Source organism: Eretmochelys imbricata, chromosome 19 (genome assembly GCF_965152235.1).
Source record: "Eretmochelys imbricata isolate rEreImb1 chromosome 19, rEreImb1.hap1, whole genome shotgun sequence".
Classification (NCBI taxonomy): Eukaryota; Metazoa; Chordata; order Testudines; family Cheloniidae; genus Eretmochelys; species Eretmochelys imbricata.
Genome location: NC_135590.1, coordinates 2,615,411 through 2,633,091, shown reverse-complemented (window position 1 = coordinate 2,633,091; position 17,681 = coordinate 2,615,411). Strand labels below are relative to the sequence as shown.

The window sequence follows — 17,681 nt, the reverse complement described above, 5'->3', positions numbered from 1 at the left end:
TGGGGCAGAGGGTTGGGGTGCAGGAGGGGGTGCGGGGTGCAGGAAGAGGCTCAGGGCAAGGGGTTGGGGTGCAGGAGGGGGCTGGAGTGCAGGAGGGGTGTGGCAGGGGGCGCAAGGGAGGGGGCTAGGGTACGAGGTGCAGGAGGGGATTGGGATCCGGGCTCCAGTCTGGTGCCACTTACCTTGGAGTGGCTCTGGGGTGGCAGTGGCATGCAGTGGGGCTAAGGCAGGCTCCCTGCCTGCCCTGGCCCCGTGTCGCTCCCGGAAGTAGCCAGCGTGTCCGGCAGTGGCTCCTGGGGGTGGGGCAGGCGGCTCTGCCATGCGCTGCCCTCGCCTGTGGGTACCACCGCCAAAGCTCCCATTGGCCTCAGTTCCCAGCCAATCGGAGCTGCGGATGGCAGTGCCTGCTGGCCAGGGCAGCGCACAGAGCCTTCTGCCTCCCTCCCACCCTTAGGGGCTGCAGGAACATGGTGCTGGCTGCTTCCGGGAGCAGTGTGGGGCCAGGGCAGGCAGGGATCCTGCCTTAGCCCCGCTGCGCCATGGGGCTGGCAATCCCGTGGGCCGGACTGAAAGCCTTGATGGGCTAGATCCGGCCTATGGGCTGTAGTTGGCCCTCCCCTGAGCTAGACGCCCAGCTAAAGGGAGGGAGCTTCATGCTGAAGACACAATCACTCGCCAACCTACGATGGAGTGGGATCCCTAAAATTAAAGTTTTGTTAGCACAATCAGTGAGGACAAGGCTCAAGAAACTACTTGACCGTAGTGCCTCAAACTACTCATTACACCCACTGGATATTTCTGCTGCACAGTCAGGTGACACCCGATACAGAGGACACACTACACACACCCTCCTCCCACATGAAGACATTGGAAATGGTAGCTTTAAAATCATTTATTGCGTTTTGGAGGGACAAATTACTTTTCACATGCAGGCACAGAATGCAAGATCTGCTCAGGGTGCTGCTATACTGGGGTCCCTTCACTTTGCAGCGTCTGCTCCTTTCTGGCCCTTGCTTTTGCTTGCCATTCTCGTCTCTGCTTTAGCCTCTCGGGTGCTTTCAGTTTCTGTACCTCATTGAAAACCTGCAGGAGAGCGGTAGGGGGGAAGGGAAGAAAGAAGATTGTGTACCCCTGCTGAAAACAGTTCTATCATCAGGTCAGGGTCATGCAAGACCTTAGGGAAGATCCATTCAATCCTAGAACATCAAGGTTTAGAAGGGACACTACATGTCTCAATAAAAGCAACTGCACCTGACATGCTCTCACCTTCTGGGACTCCAAATACAAGAATTCCAGTTGATATATTCATTTCCACACAGCTGTTCTTTTGCTGGGCCAAAGTACTGTATTTGTTTTCAGGTTTTTGTTTTTTGTTTTTTTTTTAAATACAGTTTTTTGCTTCTGCTCTCAATCACATGAGTGTAGATGACAAGTTAGACTCTGACCCACAGCTGAGGCCCACATCCCTTCCCAGGAAATAACAAAAGCTTGCACACTTTCACTTCTACATATTCATTCTCCTAGTGGAACTCTGAAGAAGTGGATTTGTCCCACGTTTGCAATGGAAAGCAGAATCTCCCATTCATAGCAATTCAGCAACAAAACCTGAAGCTTCCAGATAGTTAAAAAGCATGCTGCACTTGTAGCTCACTCAGTGACTCCAGCACATCCAGCTCCTAACTCACCTTCTATGGAGCTGTTGGAAGATCTCATACCTTCCTCTAATTTTCATTAATTTTTCAAACTCCAATCATATCCCAGAGTGATCATCAAACTTGCAACACTAAACCGAGGATAGTCACAACCTCCCCTCCTCCCACACCTCAGCACAGTGATCCAAACCACTGTGCCCCGTAGCAGGAAAATCTGCTCTAGATGTGCAAACAAGTCCCCAGCCTGCTCCCCTTGAAACTATGCTGAGCTGTGCTTGCTAGTTCCACTTCGTACCTTGAGGCAGAAAGCCTTCTTAGCGGCCCATCGCCGGGTCATTCTCCTGCAATAGAGTGGCGGTAACGTGTACTGGATGCCCAGCTGCTTGCACGTGCGCTCAAAAGTCTCATAGCGGGTGCGACGCAGATACTTGAGCAGTTTCTTCCGGTGATCTATGGCCATCAGCATGCGACGCCGGTTACTTTTGTCCTGCAGAGGATTTAATATTCGTTAGTTGCAGTCAGACTAATTCCATCCCAATAAGCAATTCACAACAGTCTGGGTTATTGCGGACGGGGACTCAGTCAGGTTAAGAGTAATATTTTAAGAACCGTTTTCTTTAAATGATATAACCGGCACCTCAGATTTTCTATAAGAAAATTTGAAAAGTCAAACTGCATTTTGCATTTGATTTACAATTTTTCTGCTAGGTTAGTTTCAATTTGTGTATTCCCTTTTACTGCTCAATTTCACATTCCTCTGCACTAGCATAAGCTGCAATGGCCAGGTGCCAAAGTCTGCAGGGGAAGTCTTACTGGCTAAAACCTCTGCTTCCATTTACATTTATTGTTCCAAAAATCATACAGAAGCATTTGGGACCAGTTTGACCTGGCAGGGTCCATTGGTTCATCCTTTGCAAAGTAGTTTGGATAATTCAGCCATGCTATTAGAGGGAATCTCCAGCTTCAGGGCAGAAGAACTTCCTGCAGGGGTCAGAAGCAATCCCCTCCCGACATTATACACACAACACTTGAAATGTACTTGGCTGACAGTGTGCAAGAGTTTCTGTTTTCTACTGAAACATAAGGTAGAACTGCTGCTGGATCCCACTCCAGGATAACAACCCTTACCTTCTCAGGCCAAGTCTACGCTACAAAATTAAGTTGACCAAACTTATGCTGGCACACAGCCACTGCAGTAGTTACATCGCTTGTGTGTCTCTACACTTTGCTCCTCGTGTCAGGAATGCTTGTATTGATTGTACTGTCAGTCTGGGGTGGCTCCTGAAAGCCTGCAACAGTTGACATAAGCAATGCAGAGTCTACATGGACACTGCATTGACCCCACAACGTCGACCGTGACTCTACACCGCTCATGGAGATGAAGTTATTAAGTCAGTGTAGTGGGGCAGTTACGTTGGTGGGAGCAAAATGAAAGTGTAGACACTTCCATAAGTATGTTGAAGTAAGCTGCCTTGCATCGACCTAACTCTGGAGTGCAGGCCAGACCTTGAAGACTTTAATTCCATAAACTTAAAGATAAACGGGAAACAATTTTAATGCGAGAAACTGAAGCACATTTGGGGGCATGTTTGTTAATACATTTCCAAGCTGGTACAACTGCAGCAAGAACCTAAGGGTGTCTTGTCCACAAACTTGTTTTTACTGATGATCCAAGTTTGGACTTCGAACCTAGGAGGTCTTGAAGCAACAGACTAGATTTTAAGCCACTGTGGCATTGAGATAAATCCCATCTGGTAAAAATGTTTTATAGCCAGAAGGAAATGGGTTTGTACCTGAAATACATAAATATACAATGTTAAATAACAAAACACATGAAAAGCCTGTCTGCACTAGCAGCATGATTTAGTTTAGCTGTTAATTAAAATGCATCTAGTCAGTGGCTTCCATTGCTCCAGGAACATATTTGGACAAATTTCAATCTTTGAAAATGTAACTGTGATCCATAGATTCTCCGGTCTGGTGCAGCAAAATTCAAAGCAATCCTTGAAACATGAGCTATTGCCTACAGTACCCTCCAGCTTCAAACGCTACCAGTGACCTCACTGCTTTAGAAGGGAGGAGATACAGACATTTTAAAAACTGAATTAGGATCTTCCACACAATTCAAATCCTCTAATTCTGAACCAAAGTACAAGACCCACTGGCTGGTCTCAAATTTGTAGATTACATATCTAATGAGAATTACCTTGGGGTGCATCTGCAGGTGCTCCCGGTGAGTTTGAATCTTGGCAGTCAAAATAGCAGCTATAAAAGATAAACAAGAGATTGCATAAAAGCAGCAATGCATTCTCTGATGCTACAGCGGATACGTTTTGGGTATCAGATTTGCAGAGAACTTTGGGCATTTGTACAGAATTTGTAAAAAAATGCAAAAAACAAACCTTCAAAATTAAACACCAAAAACCTAAACATCAGTTTAAAATTATTGTGAAATTATATAGTATGTATTAAGATGATTTTAATAACAATTGGGAGCCTGCCTTTACAGCTGAAATGCCTGATGCCCTGCTTAACTGCTGACAGCTTTATATTCACTCTGTTCCACTTGGTGGATATCTCAGAGGAACAGGAAGAAGCCCAGTCTGTTTAACAATACATGGCTATATTTAAATTGGTAGTGAATTTCAGTACTGGCAGTACCCACTGCCCCCTACCAATTTACATCAGACTTGACCTGTAGGGATTGCCTCTGGAGGTGAGAAGTTCCGTTTCCTTGGCCAATTCAGCCTTTGTGCTGAAACTGCCCGCCGCAGTGGTTTGTGCGACGTGGATGCTTGGAATTGGTTAACCCACACATTGCCTTTGGGTTGTGTGGCGCTTCCGCGTTGTAACTGGAAAGGCTCCTAGCAGACATTTGTAATGGAAAGCATTGGAAGGAAGGACGATGGTACTGTGAACTTTCTAGCATCTTAGAGCACTTTGACTAAGCTTGGAGAGGCAAATCTCTTTTTTCCAGGTGGGGAAAGGGGTGGCAAATGGGTGCCAGATGCAGTGTGGAGCTTTAACGCAGGGTCACATGTTTGGAGGGATTCACCTCTCCCTGCCCCATACAAAACTTTGGACAAGATTACACTCTGTCAAATGAATTGTCATGCAGCAGCCTGACCCCTACTTCTGCACCCATCCTTTGGGGTTTCATTAAACAATTGGTATGTGTACAGAAAGGAGTTTTATTTCCAAACCCAACAGTGATCTTTCAAAAGCCACAAGTTCTGTCACGCACTCCCTCCCCAGAGTATTTCTTCATTCTGATAGGCATGGGACATCACAGTTGCAGAAATAGTGGAGGAAAAACCAGAACAAACATATTACTGGAAAAGTATTGCAGCAACACCAACAGTTGTAGAGGAATCCTCCACCCCAGGTCTCTCAAGCCGGGAGCTATAAGAATGCAGCAGCCAGAGGCACGCATTAGAAAAATGCAAAGTGCTCCCTTTGCCAGTGGATAAGCATGTTACATCTGTTGCACTCCCAGATGCTGAGGGTCCCCCAGTGCCGTATTGCAGGTGAGACACCTTCCCAGCATTCCCACAAAGGTGGCTCTTGTAGTTCCCACAGGAACCTTGGTAAAATGATAGGGGGAACAGCGGGATTAGAGCAAAGAGATGCTCTCCATTGAGGATTTCCCTCTGGCTCTTGGACTTACTTTGTACCTCGAAGGAACCGTTGTCACTGGGAGTCCTCCGAACCTTCTCTATCAGCTGCTGTGTCTTTATCTTCACCTTCTCTCTCTGTGGGCAACAGACAGAAACCAAGGCCCTCAGCTTTGCTATTTGGGATTATTTTGGATGCAAGATATCCCACTGCCTCAAAGCACTGACACCAAGCCAACATGCCCAGAGGAAGTGTGGGGAAAAGCCAACTATTTTATGAATGGCTTTGCTCAATGCAGGAGCTTCTTCAGCCAGCAAAGAGTGGAGGGAAAGGCAGCCACTGAGTGTGAGATGGTGACAGTGTCAGAGTATAGCAGAGAAGAACTCAGGTCTCAGCTGTAAGCACTAGAAAGACACACACAGAGATGTGGAAAGCAAGGTGCCTGCTCACTCTCAACCCCCTTCGTTCCCTTCAGCTGACATGCTCATTCATCCAGCCCTGCCGGAATGCGTGACTCCCCTTCAGAACCTTGGCAGTTTCTCTCTTTAACTAGCCAGAGAGATCTGCTATTAAGCAACACCAGCCTAGGCTTGAAAGGTTTAGATTTTGATTGGTAAAAGTCGGTAAAGGATGGTATCACTGTATGTACACACACAAACAGATGAAAAAACATTTCCCCCAATAACAGTCAAAATTTACAGGTAGGCAAGGTAAGAAAAATGCTGCATGAGAACTTAGAGTTTGATTTAAGGATATTTACTTTGTATATTTTGACAATTTGTGTTTTAAAGGTCATAAAGCTTTAACTTTTTGAATCTCAACGTCTAGTTGTTAAATAATTATTGTCTGACCCCCCCCGTAATTTCCTGCAACTATGAAAAAATACAAAAATGCTTAAAAATAAACATGGATATTATGCATAAAATTATATAAAAATAATTAAATTCTTCCAAGCCTAACCACAAGTTATGTATTCTGCACCTCACAAGGGTAGTAATACTAAATGCTTCCCAGATATTAATATTTGAGCAGCACTTAGACATTTAACAGTTTGTAGAATTGACCATGATCACACCAAAGTGCTCTCAGCTCCTGCCAGCATGATGAAGGACCAGGAACTGGGCCCGGTCTCTCTCAGTGCAGTTGGAGAACTACAGGTTATCTGCATATGTCCTATTCTTGCTGTACATTTTTGAATTTAGATACTAAGCCGCTCCATGGGATGAGGGCCTTCTCTTGTCTTTGATGTTCCTGCATTTTTGGAGCACTTGAAAAATAGTAATAAAACCACTTTTTAAATGAATTTTGACCGTGTATCATTTTCTAGAATTAACAGATATCATTTGCTGGCACTCAACAGCCCTATGGTTCTTTCTGTGATTCTTCTAGCATTTTCTCACTTATTTTAATATATGTAAAAAATAATAGCACATACATGTATTTTACTAGTATAAATGAGAGAATTTTTTGGTGAATTTCAGGTGTGTTTTGAGCTAATTACCAACAGATCAGGGTGAGTTATTAACCACCAGGTTTGAAGTCACTTGGCAAAACTAACAAACCAGAAGACGTAAATTAACGAAATATTTTTGCGCATATAGACAGATCTTACAGAGACACTGCCATCCAAAGTCCCAGCGTTTACACAAGCAGAAAGACACTAACCTGGCTGGCCATTTCCAGAGACAACAGCCTTTTCACTACGTCATCAACCCTGCAGGGAGATCAGAGATTGATTTACAAAACAAAGCAGAACATGCAATGTATTTATTTGTTTTTAGCTCAGAAGGTTGATTTAGATTTTCAGAACAGATTAGCATTTCTGTAAGTATTTCAAAGAGCTTTAAAATAGAGTAGATTAGGCTTTCTACCAATATAAAGTAATAAGGAAATCAAACCATTTCTTGCATTCATTGAAAGAAATCATTGCTAAGAGTGGAGGTAGTTTGTAGCTTTTTGGTTTAATTGGATACTACGGCTGAAATGTTTCAATTCACTATGAAGTGCTGAAACTTCCAAAACCTACATGACGTGCAATCCGGGTGCTGAAGATTAGCTCTCCGTGAACATTCAAAGACAAAAGGATTCCGATTAAGGCCATGATCCTTCAAACTATCTCTGTGCAGCAGCCCCCCAAAGTCAGTGGGATTCCACATGGGCAAGAGAGTCCAGCCACACAGATGCAGTTGGGCCCAAATTTCAGAAGTGACCACTAATTTTGGGTGCCTAACTTGAGACATCTCAAGGCCTGATTTCTAGAAGGGGCCATCCAAGTACCCACAGATTCCTCCTCTGGGTGCCCAGCATTTCTGAAAATCAGACCACCAAGGCATCTCAAGTTGGGCACCCAGAAAGTAAGGTATCCATAAGGACAGGATGCAGAGATAAAATTTCTAGATATCATTAATGACTGCTTGGAGCAGCTAGTCCTGGAACCCACAAGAAGAGAGACAATTCTTGATTGAGTCCTAAGTGGAGCACAGGATCTGGTCCAAGAGGTGAATGTAGCTGAACCAATCAGTAACAGTGACCATAATGTAAATGAATTTAACATCCATGTAGGAGGGCAAATACGAAAGAAACCCACCACAGTAGCATTTAACTTCAAAAAGGAGAATGACACAAAATGAAGAAGCTAGATAAGTGGAAATTAAAAGGAACTTTTCTTGTGACTACAAGCGTGAAAGGCGTGCAAGCTCCATGGAAACTATTTAAAAACACCATGCTAGAGGATCAAACTAAACGTATACCCCAGATAAAAAACAAAACAGTAAGAAGACCAAAAAATGCCCCCATAGTTAAAACAGAGTAAATGAGGCGGTTAGAGACAAAAAGACATCCTTTAAAAATTGGAAGTCAAATCCTACTGCGGAAAATAGAAAGGAATGAACTCTGGCAAGTCAAGCGTAAAAGTATAATTAGGCAGGCCAAAAAAGAACTTGAAGAGCAACTAGCAAAAGACAAAAATAGCAAAACATTTTTAAGTACACCAGAAGCAGGAAGCCAGCCACTGGACCTTGAGGTGCACTCAAGGCAGACAAAGCCATTGCAGAGAAGCTAAATGAATTCTTTGTATTGCTCTTCACTGCAGAGGATGTGAGCGAGATTCCCATACCTGAGTCATGCTTTTTAGGCAACAAATCTGAGGAACTGTCCAAGACTGAGGTGTCACTAGAGGAGGTTTTGGAACAAATTGATAAATTAAACAGTAGTAAGTCATCAGGACCAGATGATATTCACCCAAGTGTTCTCAAATACGAAATTGCAGAACTACTAACTGTGGTATGTAACCTATCACTTAAATCAGCCTCTGTACCAGATGACTGGAGGATAGCTAATGTAATGCTAGTAAGCCTAACTTCAGTACCAGGCAAACTGGTTCAAACTAGAGTAAAGAACTGAAAGATCAGACATGTAGATGAACACAATATGTTGGGGAAGAGTCAAACACAGGTTTTGTAAAGGGAAAATGCCTCACCAATCTATAAGAATTCTTTAAGGGTGTCAGTAAACATGTGGACAAGAAGGATACAGTGAATATATTGTAGAAAGTCTCTGATGCAGAAAGTCTCTGATGAAGTCCCTCTCCAAAGAGTCTTAAGCAAACTAACCAGTCATGGGATAAGAGGGAAGATCCTCTCATGGAACAGTAACTGTTTAAAGACAGTAAACAAAGGGTAGGAATAAATGGTCAGTTTTCAGAGTGGAGAGAGGTAAATAGTGGTGTCCCCCAGGGGCCTGTACTGGGACCAGTCCTATTCAACATATTCATAAATGATCTGGAAAAAGAGGTAAACAGTGAGGTGGCAAAAATTGCAGACGATACAAAATTACTGAAGAAAGTTAAGTCCAAAGTAGACAGCTAAGAATTACGAAGGGATCTCTCAGAACTTGGTGACTGGGCAACAAAATGACAGATGAAATTCAATGTTGATAATTGCAAAGTAATGCACAGTGGAAAACAATCCCAACTATATATACAAAATGATGGGGTCTAAATTAGCTGTTATCACTCAAGAAAGATCTTGGAGTCATCCTGGATAGTTCTCTGAAAACATCCACGCAATGTGCAGTTACAGTCAAAAAAGCGAACAGAATGCTAGGAACCATTAGGAAAAAGATAAGAAGACAGAAAATATAATAATGCCACTCTATAAATCCATGGTACCCCCGCACCTTGAAAACTGTGTGCAGTTCTGGTCACCCCATCTCAGAAAAGATCTATTAGAATTAGAAAAGGTGCCAAGAGAGGCAACAAAAAACATGGGGGGGATGAAGCAGCTGCCATGTGAGGAATCATAGAATCATAGAATATCAGGGTTGGAAGGGACCCCTGAAGGTCATCTAGTCCAACCCCCTGCTCGAAGCAGGACCAATTCCCTGCAATTAGGAGGAGCAATTAATAAGACTGGGACTGTTTAGCTTAGAAAAGAGACGACTAAGGGAGGATACGATACAGATCTATAAAATCATGACTGGTGTGGAGAAAGTGACGAGGGAAGAGCTAGTTACCTCTTCCCATAACACAAGAACTAGGGGTCATCCAATGAAATTAATAGGCAGCAAGTTTAAAACAAACACAAGGAAGTACTTTGCACAACACACAGTCAATCTGTGTAACTTGTTGCCATGGGATGTTGTGAAGGCCAAAAGTATAACAGAGTTCAAAAAAGAACTAGGTAAGTTCATGGAAAAAGGTCTATCAATGGCTATTAGCCAAGATGGTCAGGGGGACAACTCTATGCTCTGGGTATCCCTAAACATCTGACTGCCAGAAGCTGGGACTGGACGACAGTGGATGGAACACCCTGTTCTGTTCATTCCCTCTGGACTGCCTACAGTTCCTCTGATCTAGTATAGCTATTCTTAAGTTCTTATGTTCTTAAAATCAGTGGCCACTTCTGCAAATTTCACACTCTGGACCCATTATTTCAAAACTTCTGTAGTTCTCTCTAGACGAATGACTGTACAGTGTTATGTAAGTACTTGCAGCATTACAGCTACGACTTTCTGTGGCTGGATGTCTTTAATAATTAAATCTCTGAAGTGATTAAGCAGTCCCCCTTCCTTTGGCTCTGCAACATACTTATCTATTATTGGGACATTGGCATAATCTTTCTTCAGCATGGTAGGAGGAAGGTCATCCAGATGGCTGGGGAGTGCTGCAAAGAAAAGATCAACACATGGGGAACAGCACATCAAATCAGGGCTGTCTCATACCCTTGGAGGGGGAATGAATCAGAGGGAGATAATTCAAGAGAAAAGAGGGGATGGCTCTTTCAACTGTGAAGGGCAAACCAAGAAAGCAGTTTTGAATTGAACTTGAGTGTGGAGAAGACAGGTGATGGGAGTTGATATGATCCCACTTCCTGGCTTCAGTATTCTGGATTTAGGTTCTGATCCAAACCCATTGAGATCAATGCAAATGCTCCTATTGACTTCAGTGAGCATTCCCTGTGTATTCGAGAAATGACAGTCCAATTAACGTTTTTGAACAACCCAGCATGCTTACCGTCTGAAAATTGTTTTTAGGATTTCTGCAGCATGATTCAAGTGTCTAATAATACTTTAAAGGTTCAATCCTTCCCACCCACTCCCAATTAGTGATAATTTTAATGTTATTAAGAATAAAACATTGTGAAATGGGCTCAAAATCCGGTCTCTACCATACCTTGCTTCCTCTTTTTAACAGGCCTCGCATAACCTCTGGCTGTCTGAACAAGCGGGCTGTAAACTTCATGGAAGAAAGCAAAGATTTATTAGACACATAAATATCTTTCATCTATATGCTTTTGAGATTTGGTAAGCATATACTCAATATAACGTAAATAAGTTTGTATTGGGAGATTGTCTTTAGAGCACCCTTTGCCTGGGCTTCTATGTGAGCTATCTAGGTCTGCGTCAGAGGCACTAGAGAAAATATTTCAAGCAGATGTTCGATTGCACCAGAATCCAAGGATGCTGCATGTCCAGAGAAGCAGGGAGTCTGAAGGAGAGCACTCTCAATAGCAGGCTCCTGCTGACGTTGCCCATTACTGAGCATTACAGGACGTGCAATTCACCATCTCCTCGCTACATCTTAATGCAGCAGCTCTCCAGTCTGTTAAAGCAATTGTCCCGGATGACCACAGGAACACTCTGTCTGTACTAACCAGCCCGTCATTTCCTGTTCATTTGTGTCACCAACACACTGTAAAATGCGGTCTGATGACAATAAGAGGTTTGGAGCAGCTCAAGCTCCATAGCGGGACAGAGAGGAGGCGAACAGGAGACAGGCAGCAATGGTATATCGGCACAGAAGCTTCTCTCAGAGGCGGAGGCAAGAATCGGCTAAAGTAGCTGGTAAACAAGCCTGTGGCACCCAAACTGGTGCTTGTGCGCGTGTTTGGATGTATGCACCATGCACCATCACAGCGTCCGGGGATCAAGCATCCCCAGCAGCCAACGAAGAAGCCACTGACCCAGCATTTCCACCTGCACAGAAGGCTCCTGGCTTTACTGGTCCTCACCTATCCCAACCTGTTAACACTCTAGTATACGCTGCACCTTGGGATCCGGCATTCACCCTGTCCTGGGGCCTCAAGTACCCCTGACTCCCCCTTCCCCCGAGGACCAACACCCACCCTTGGGGCCAATCTCCCAGTTGCAGGACTCTGTGCTTCCCCCATCACCTTTGTCCTGGCAGCAAGCTGCAGGGAGCCCCCGCAGCACACTCCGCCCCTGCAGCACCTCACAGCCCAGAACCCTACCAGCAACTCCTGCCCCCCCCCCACCCCGCGGGCAGTCCTCAGACAACTGCTGCCGAACCTCCCCTTACTCCCATGGCCCTTAACTCCCGCAGCTCCCTGCCCCTCCTCCCCTGACCCCCCTCTTCCTTCCCCCCAACTACTTCCTCTTCCCCGTCCCCCTTCCTCCCCTAACTCTTCCCTCCTTCCCCTCAGCTCCCTGCCCCTCACCCCTCCTCCCCTCACCCCTTCTTCCTCCACACCCCTCCTCCCCAACCCCCCTCTTCCATCCCCCAGCTCCCCACTCCCCTTCTTCCTTCCCACCCCTCCTTCCCCATCCCCCCTCCTTCCCCAGCTCCCCACCCCTCCTTCCCATGACTCCCCTCTTCCTTCCCCCCAGCTACTCCCTCTTCCCCTATCCCCCTTCCTCCCCTAACTCTTCCCTCAGCTCCCTGCCCCTCCTCCCCTCACCCCTTCTTCCTCCACACCCCTCCTCCCCAACCCCCCAATTCCGTCACCCAGCTCCCCACCCCCCTTCTCCCTTCACCATCCCCCTCCTCCTTCCCCAGCTCCCCGCCCCTCCTCCCATGACCCCCCCTTCCTTCCCCCCAGCTATTCCCTCTTCCCCCATCCTCCCCCAACTCTTCCCTCAGCTCCCCGCCCCTCCTCCCCCAACCCCCTCCTCCTCCCCCCCAGCTCCAGCCCCCTCCTCCCGTTGCTCCCCGGCCCCTCGGCCCACGTGCGGGCCCCCCCGAAGCCCGCAGGCCGGCTCACCCGAGCGCCGGTCTCGCGCCTCCTGCAGGCGGAGGGCCCCGCTCACCGCCCTGCTCCAGCCGGGGCCCGACAGGCGGCAGCTCCGGGCCCAGCCCAGCGCCGCGCGGAGCCCCAGCAGCAGCATCTCCCCTGCCCTACCGGCCGCCTGGCATGGGCGCCGCCATCTTGGGACAGACCCGGCCCGTCGATCGCCGAGCTAATCGATGGAAGGCCGGGGCGGGGCCCCGGGAGGGGGGAGGGGCCCCGGGGGGGGGAGGGGACCTTTGCCCAGGTGAGGAGGGTGGGGTCTGGCCCAGTTCCTCCCGTGGCTCCCAGCGCTGCTGGGGTGGGCTGGGGGAGCAGGGCCCGTCAGCCCCTCTGGGGTGCGCCCCGCAGGGACGGGCCTGGCTCCCTGCCCCTTTCCCGCGGGGTGGGACCCTGCCTGGGGCAGGCCGGCCAGGTGTCCTGCTTCAGGGTGGTTTGCCCCTCTCCGGGGCGGACATAAACCGGAGGTGGGTCTGTGTGCGGCCACGCCGCCCCAGCCCCGGCAGCGGGGGGTAGGCGAGGTCGTGCCCGCGGGCGCCTGGCAGAGGGGTGTCCTGTGTGCGGGGTGGCCTCACACACAGGGTGCGTGCCATTTCACCCGGGCAGGGGCAGGCAGGGAGGTGCTGATCCTGGGGGTGGGGCGGTGGCCGTCCTGCTCCCGGCCCTCCGGGTGCCCCCGCTTCCCACTAGTGCTAACGCAAGCAGCCCAGCGGGGTTTGGCACCTGTAAGCCCTTTACCCCTGGGGAACTGTGCCCAGAGAGTTGATTAAAGTGACCCAAAACCAGCTTCTTCAAAACCAAGCAGTGTTTATTCACCCAAAGGTACAAAGCACCTAGAGTAAAAGATAAAAACCATAAAGGTCTATGCACATATTTTCCCTTCTCTAAACATTTATCTTTCTTTGCAAGCTGGGGTAAGTTCCATTCAGCCCACTTACCTTCTGGGCTGGGAGAAGCAGACTGTCCTGGTGCAGCCTGCGGCGTCTCCTAGCATCCCCGTCAGCGCTCCCTGACGCTTTCTGGGCAGCCCCTGACAACCTCTCTTCTTTCCTTGGCCAACATCTTTATGGTTTTAGTACCCGCTTTGGTGCATGGCGAAGCCTGGGAATGAGTAGACTTTGCCAGTCTTGTTAGAGCCAGGCCAGGGGTCTTCCCCAGTGAACAGCCTCCCCATTATTTCCCCCAGGACCCTTGGCATTTTCTGTGAGACTACCTGTTCTCTGCCATTGTTCTGTTTCCTGTCAGTTTCCCCTTCGATTTAACTCTGTGTGGTCAGGCAGGATAACGTCACGCAGGAAAACTGAGCTACAGTGGGATTTATAAAAAATAGTGCACGTCACTCCCTCATTCTCTCAAGGTAGAAGTGCTTGCCTTCTAGTTACAAGGGTTTGTTTTCCTCCGTCACATTACTTTAGGGGAGTTCAGTGAAGGTGCCAGCCAGGCATGGCTGCTGCATTCAAAGGCTATCCTGACAGTGAGGCGGGAGGGGCCCCAAAGGAATGAGGAACATGAACAGGGTTAGATGTGCAGGGGAGGAGTGCCCATGGGAGACTCTGTGCAGAGCCCCACACAGGAGAGGTGCCCAAACAGGGATGGGATGGGATGGGATGGGCAGTAGCAGATTCCCCCATATTTTATCTCTAGCCTACGTCAGTGCACTGATGGGTTCACCTCTGAGGGCGAGCAGGAGGTGCAGGTTCCTTGCCTCATTCAGTCCTCAGCCTTGCTACTGTGACTGCAAACAAGAGGGAAATGCCTCTGGGAACGGAAGTGAGACCCTCCCCCCATTCAGTTCCCCAGGGGGTTGCTGAAGAGCCGCTAGATTGTACTGATGCTCAGTCGCTGTGGAGTTGGCTTGAATTGGAACTGGCCCATCCCAGGGCCTGTGAGCTGGGGAAGCCTTCAAATAGGATGGCATGTAAACCCTGGCAATCAATTAAGGATTGCATCATGGTGGCCTTTGCAGCAGGTAAGAATTCAGGGTTCCGAGCTTCAGCGGCGTTACCAGACGATTACTACACCTGTTCTCGCAGGATGAAGACCGCCTCAGCATGGCTGGCAACTACTTGCATGTCCTCCTGGGTGCTCCACGCACCCTCCCTGTGTCATCCTTGCCAGTTTTGCTTCGAGGCTCATGGTCTGAACAACGCCAAACTCTCAAAGTAAAACTTAGAGAAGAGCAGCCAAAGTTCACATTGAAATGTGAGTGTCACTTGGTTTCAACACCAAACGTTTTAAACGCCCCAGGTTACGCAAAGCTGGGAGAGTGGAGTCGATAACGGAAGCTGAGCCAGGTGGGTTTTGGCTGGTTGTAGGTTTCCTAATGTGAGTTTCACAGAAGCAAATACAAGGTTGATTTCCTGCTGCTCTGTGTCTTGTGCAGCCATTTACCCCAGTGCACAGTGGGAATGAATTGTTACTATTCTGATTTGATGGTGTTTCACACTCACATTGCACGGGGTAACTGATGGCACATGGAGCAGAGAAACAGATAGCCCAGCCAGCAAATCTCTTTTCTCCCCTTGCTTTGCAAGTGTCTTAATAAGAATGATTTTCAAAGTCAGGTGTCTGTGGCTGACAGTCCCCGTTCACACTCGGTGCAGCGTCGCTTCTCAGACTCTTAGTGATGACATAAAGTGCTTTGAACTTCGAGCTGTGATCTGCCTGCTCCAGCACAGAACTGCTGCTGGCCGGCACAGTGTGAACATGCCGGGGCCTGGCTTGCTTGCCTCTAGTGTCCCTTCAAGAAAACCAGCCTTTTGCAGGAGCGCTGGACTTTGAACGTCACCTAGGGCCTGATTTCCAGAAGTGCTGAGCACCCTCAGCTCTCATAGATTCATAGATATTTAGGTCAGAAGGGACCATTATGATCATCTAGTCTGACCTCCTGCACAACGCAGGCCACAGAATTTCACCCACCACTCTTACAAAAAAAAACCTCACACCTATATCTGTGCTATTGAAGTCCTCAAATTGTAGTTTAAAGACCTCAAGGAGCAGAGAATCCTCCAGCAAGTGACCCGTGCCCCATGCTACAGAGGAAGGCGAAAAACCTCCAGGGCCTCTTCCAATCTGCCCTGGAGGAAAATTCCTTCCCGACCCCAAATATGGCGATCAGCTAAACCCTGAGCATATGGGCAAGATTCATCAGCCAGATACTACAGAAAATTCTTTCCCAGGTAACTTGGACCTTACCCCATCTAAAACCCATCACAGGCCATTGGGCCTATTTACCATGAATATTTAATTACCAAAACCATGTTATCCCATCATACCATCTCCTCCATAAACTTATCGAGTTTAATCTTAAAGCAAGATAGATCTTTTGCCTCCACTACTTCCCTCGGAAGGCTATTCCAAAACTTCACTCCTCTGATGGTTAGAAACCTTCGTCTAATTTCTAATCTAAATTTCCTAGTGGCCAGTTTATATCCATTTGTTCTTGTGTCCACATTGGTACTGAGTTTAAATAATTCCTCTCCCTCTCTGGTATTTATCCCTCTGATATATTTATAGAGAGCAATCATATCTCCCCTCAGCCTTCTTTTAGTTAGGCTAAACAAGCCAAGCTCCCTGAGTCTCCTTTCATAAGACAAGTTTTCCATTCCTCGGATCATCCTAGTAGCCCTTCTCTGTACCTGTTCCAGTTTGAATTCATCCTTCTTAAACATGGGAGACCAGAACTGCACACAGTACTCCAGGTGAGGTCTCACCAGTGCCTTATATAACGGTACTAAAACCTCCTTATCCCTACTGGAAATACCTCTCCTGATGCATCCCAAGACGACATTAGCTTTTTTCACAGCCATATCACATTGGCAGCTCATAGTCATCCTATGATCAACCAATACTCCAAGGTCCTTTTCCTCCTCCGTTACTTCTAGTTGATGCGTCCCTAGCTTATAACTAAAATTCTTGTTATTAATCCCTAAATGCATGACCTTACACTTCTCACTATTAAATTTCATCCTATTCCTATTACTCCAGTTTACAAGGTCATCCAGATCCTCCTGTAGGGTATCCCTGTCCTTCTCTAAATTAGCAATACCTCCCAGCTTTGTATCATCTGCAAACTTTATTAGCACACTCCCACTTTTTGTGCCCAGGTCAGTAATAAAAAGATTAAATAAGATTGGTCCCAAAACCGATCCCTGAGGAACTCCACTGATAACCTCCCTCCAACTTGACAGTTCACCTTTCAGTAGGACCCGTTGTAGTCTCCCCTTTAACCAATTCCCTATCCACCTTTCAATATTCCTATTGATGCCCATCTTATCCAATTTAACTAATAATTCCCCATGTGGCACCGTATCAAACGCCTTACTAAAATCTAAGTAAATTAGATCCACTGCGTTTCCTTTATCTAAAAAATCTGTTACTTTCTCAAAGAAGGAGATCAGGTTGGTTTGGCACGATCTACCTTTTGTAAAACCATGTTGTATTTTGTCCCAATTACCATTGACTTCAATGTCCTTAACTACCTTCTCCTTCAAAATTTTTTCCAAGACCTTGCATACTACAGATGTCAAACTAACAGGCCTATAATTACTTGGATCACTTTTTTTCCCTTTCTTAAAAATAGGAACTATGTTAGCAATCCTCCAATCATACGGTACAACCCCTGAGTTTACAGATTCATTAAAAATTCTTGCTAATGGGCTTGCAATTTCTTGTGCCAATTCTTTTAATATTCTTGGATGAAGATTATCTGGGCCCCCCGATTTAGTCCCATTAAGCTGTTTGAGTTTCGCTTCTACCTCAGATATGGTGATGTCTACCTCCATATCCTCATTCCCATTTATCATGCTACCATTATCCCTAAGATCCTCTTTAGTCTTATTAAAGACTGAGGCAAAGTATTTGTTTAGATATTGGGCCATGCCTAGATTAT

General features: G+C 46.9%; 1 protein-coding gene across 1 annotated transcript; it reads right to left on the bottom strand.

The window, feature by feature from the left end:
• Positions 1 to 877: 877 nt before the first annotated feature.
• MRPS15 (mitochondrial ribosomal protein S15) lies at positions 878 to 12,938 on the bottom strand. The gene is made up of 8 exons (XM_077837973.1): positions 12,767 to 12,938; positions 10,939 to 11,001; positions 10,354 to 10,429; positions 6,933 to 6,981; positions 5,320 to 5,404; positions 3,859 to 3,917; positions 1,948 to 2,139; positions 878 to 1,083 (listed from the first exon to the last, which is right to left on the bottom strand). The coding sequence occupies exons 1-8, from the start codon at positions 12,888 to 12,890 to the stop codon at positions 964 to 966; spliced, it is 768 nt and encodes a 255-aa protein (XP_077694099.1). The 5' UTR covers positions 12,891 to 12,938; the 3' UTR covers positions 878 to 963.
• Between the last annotated feature and the right edge of the window lie 4,743 nt (positions 12,939 to 17,681).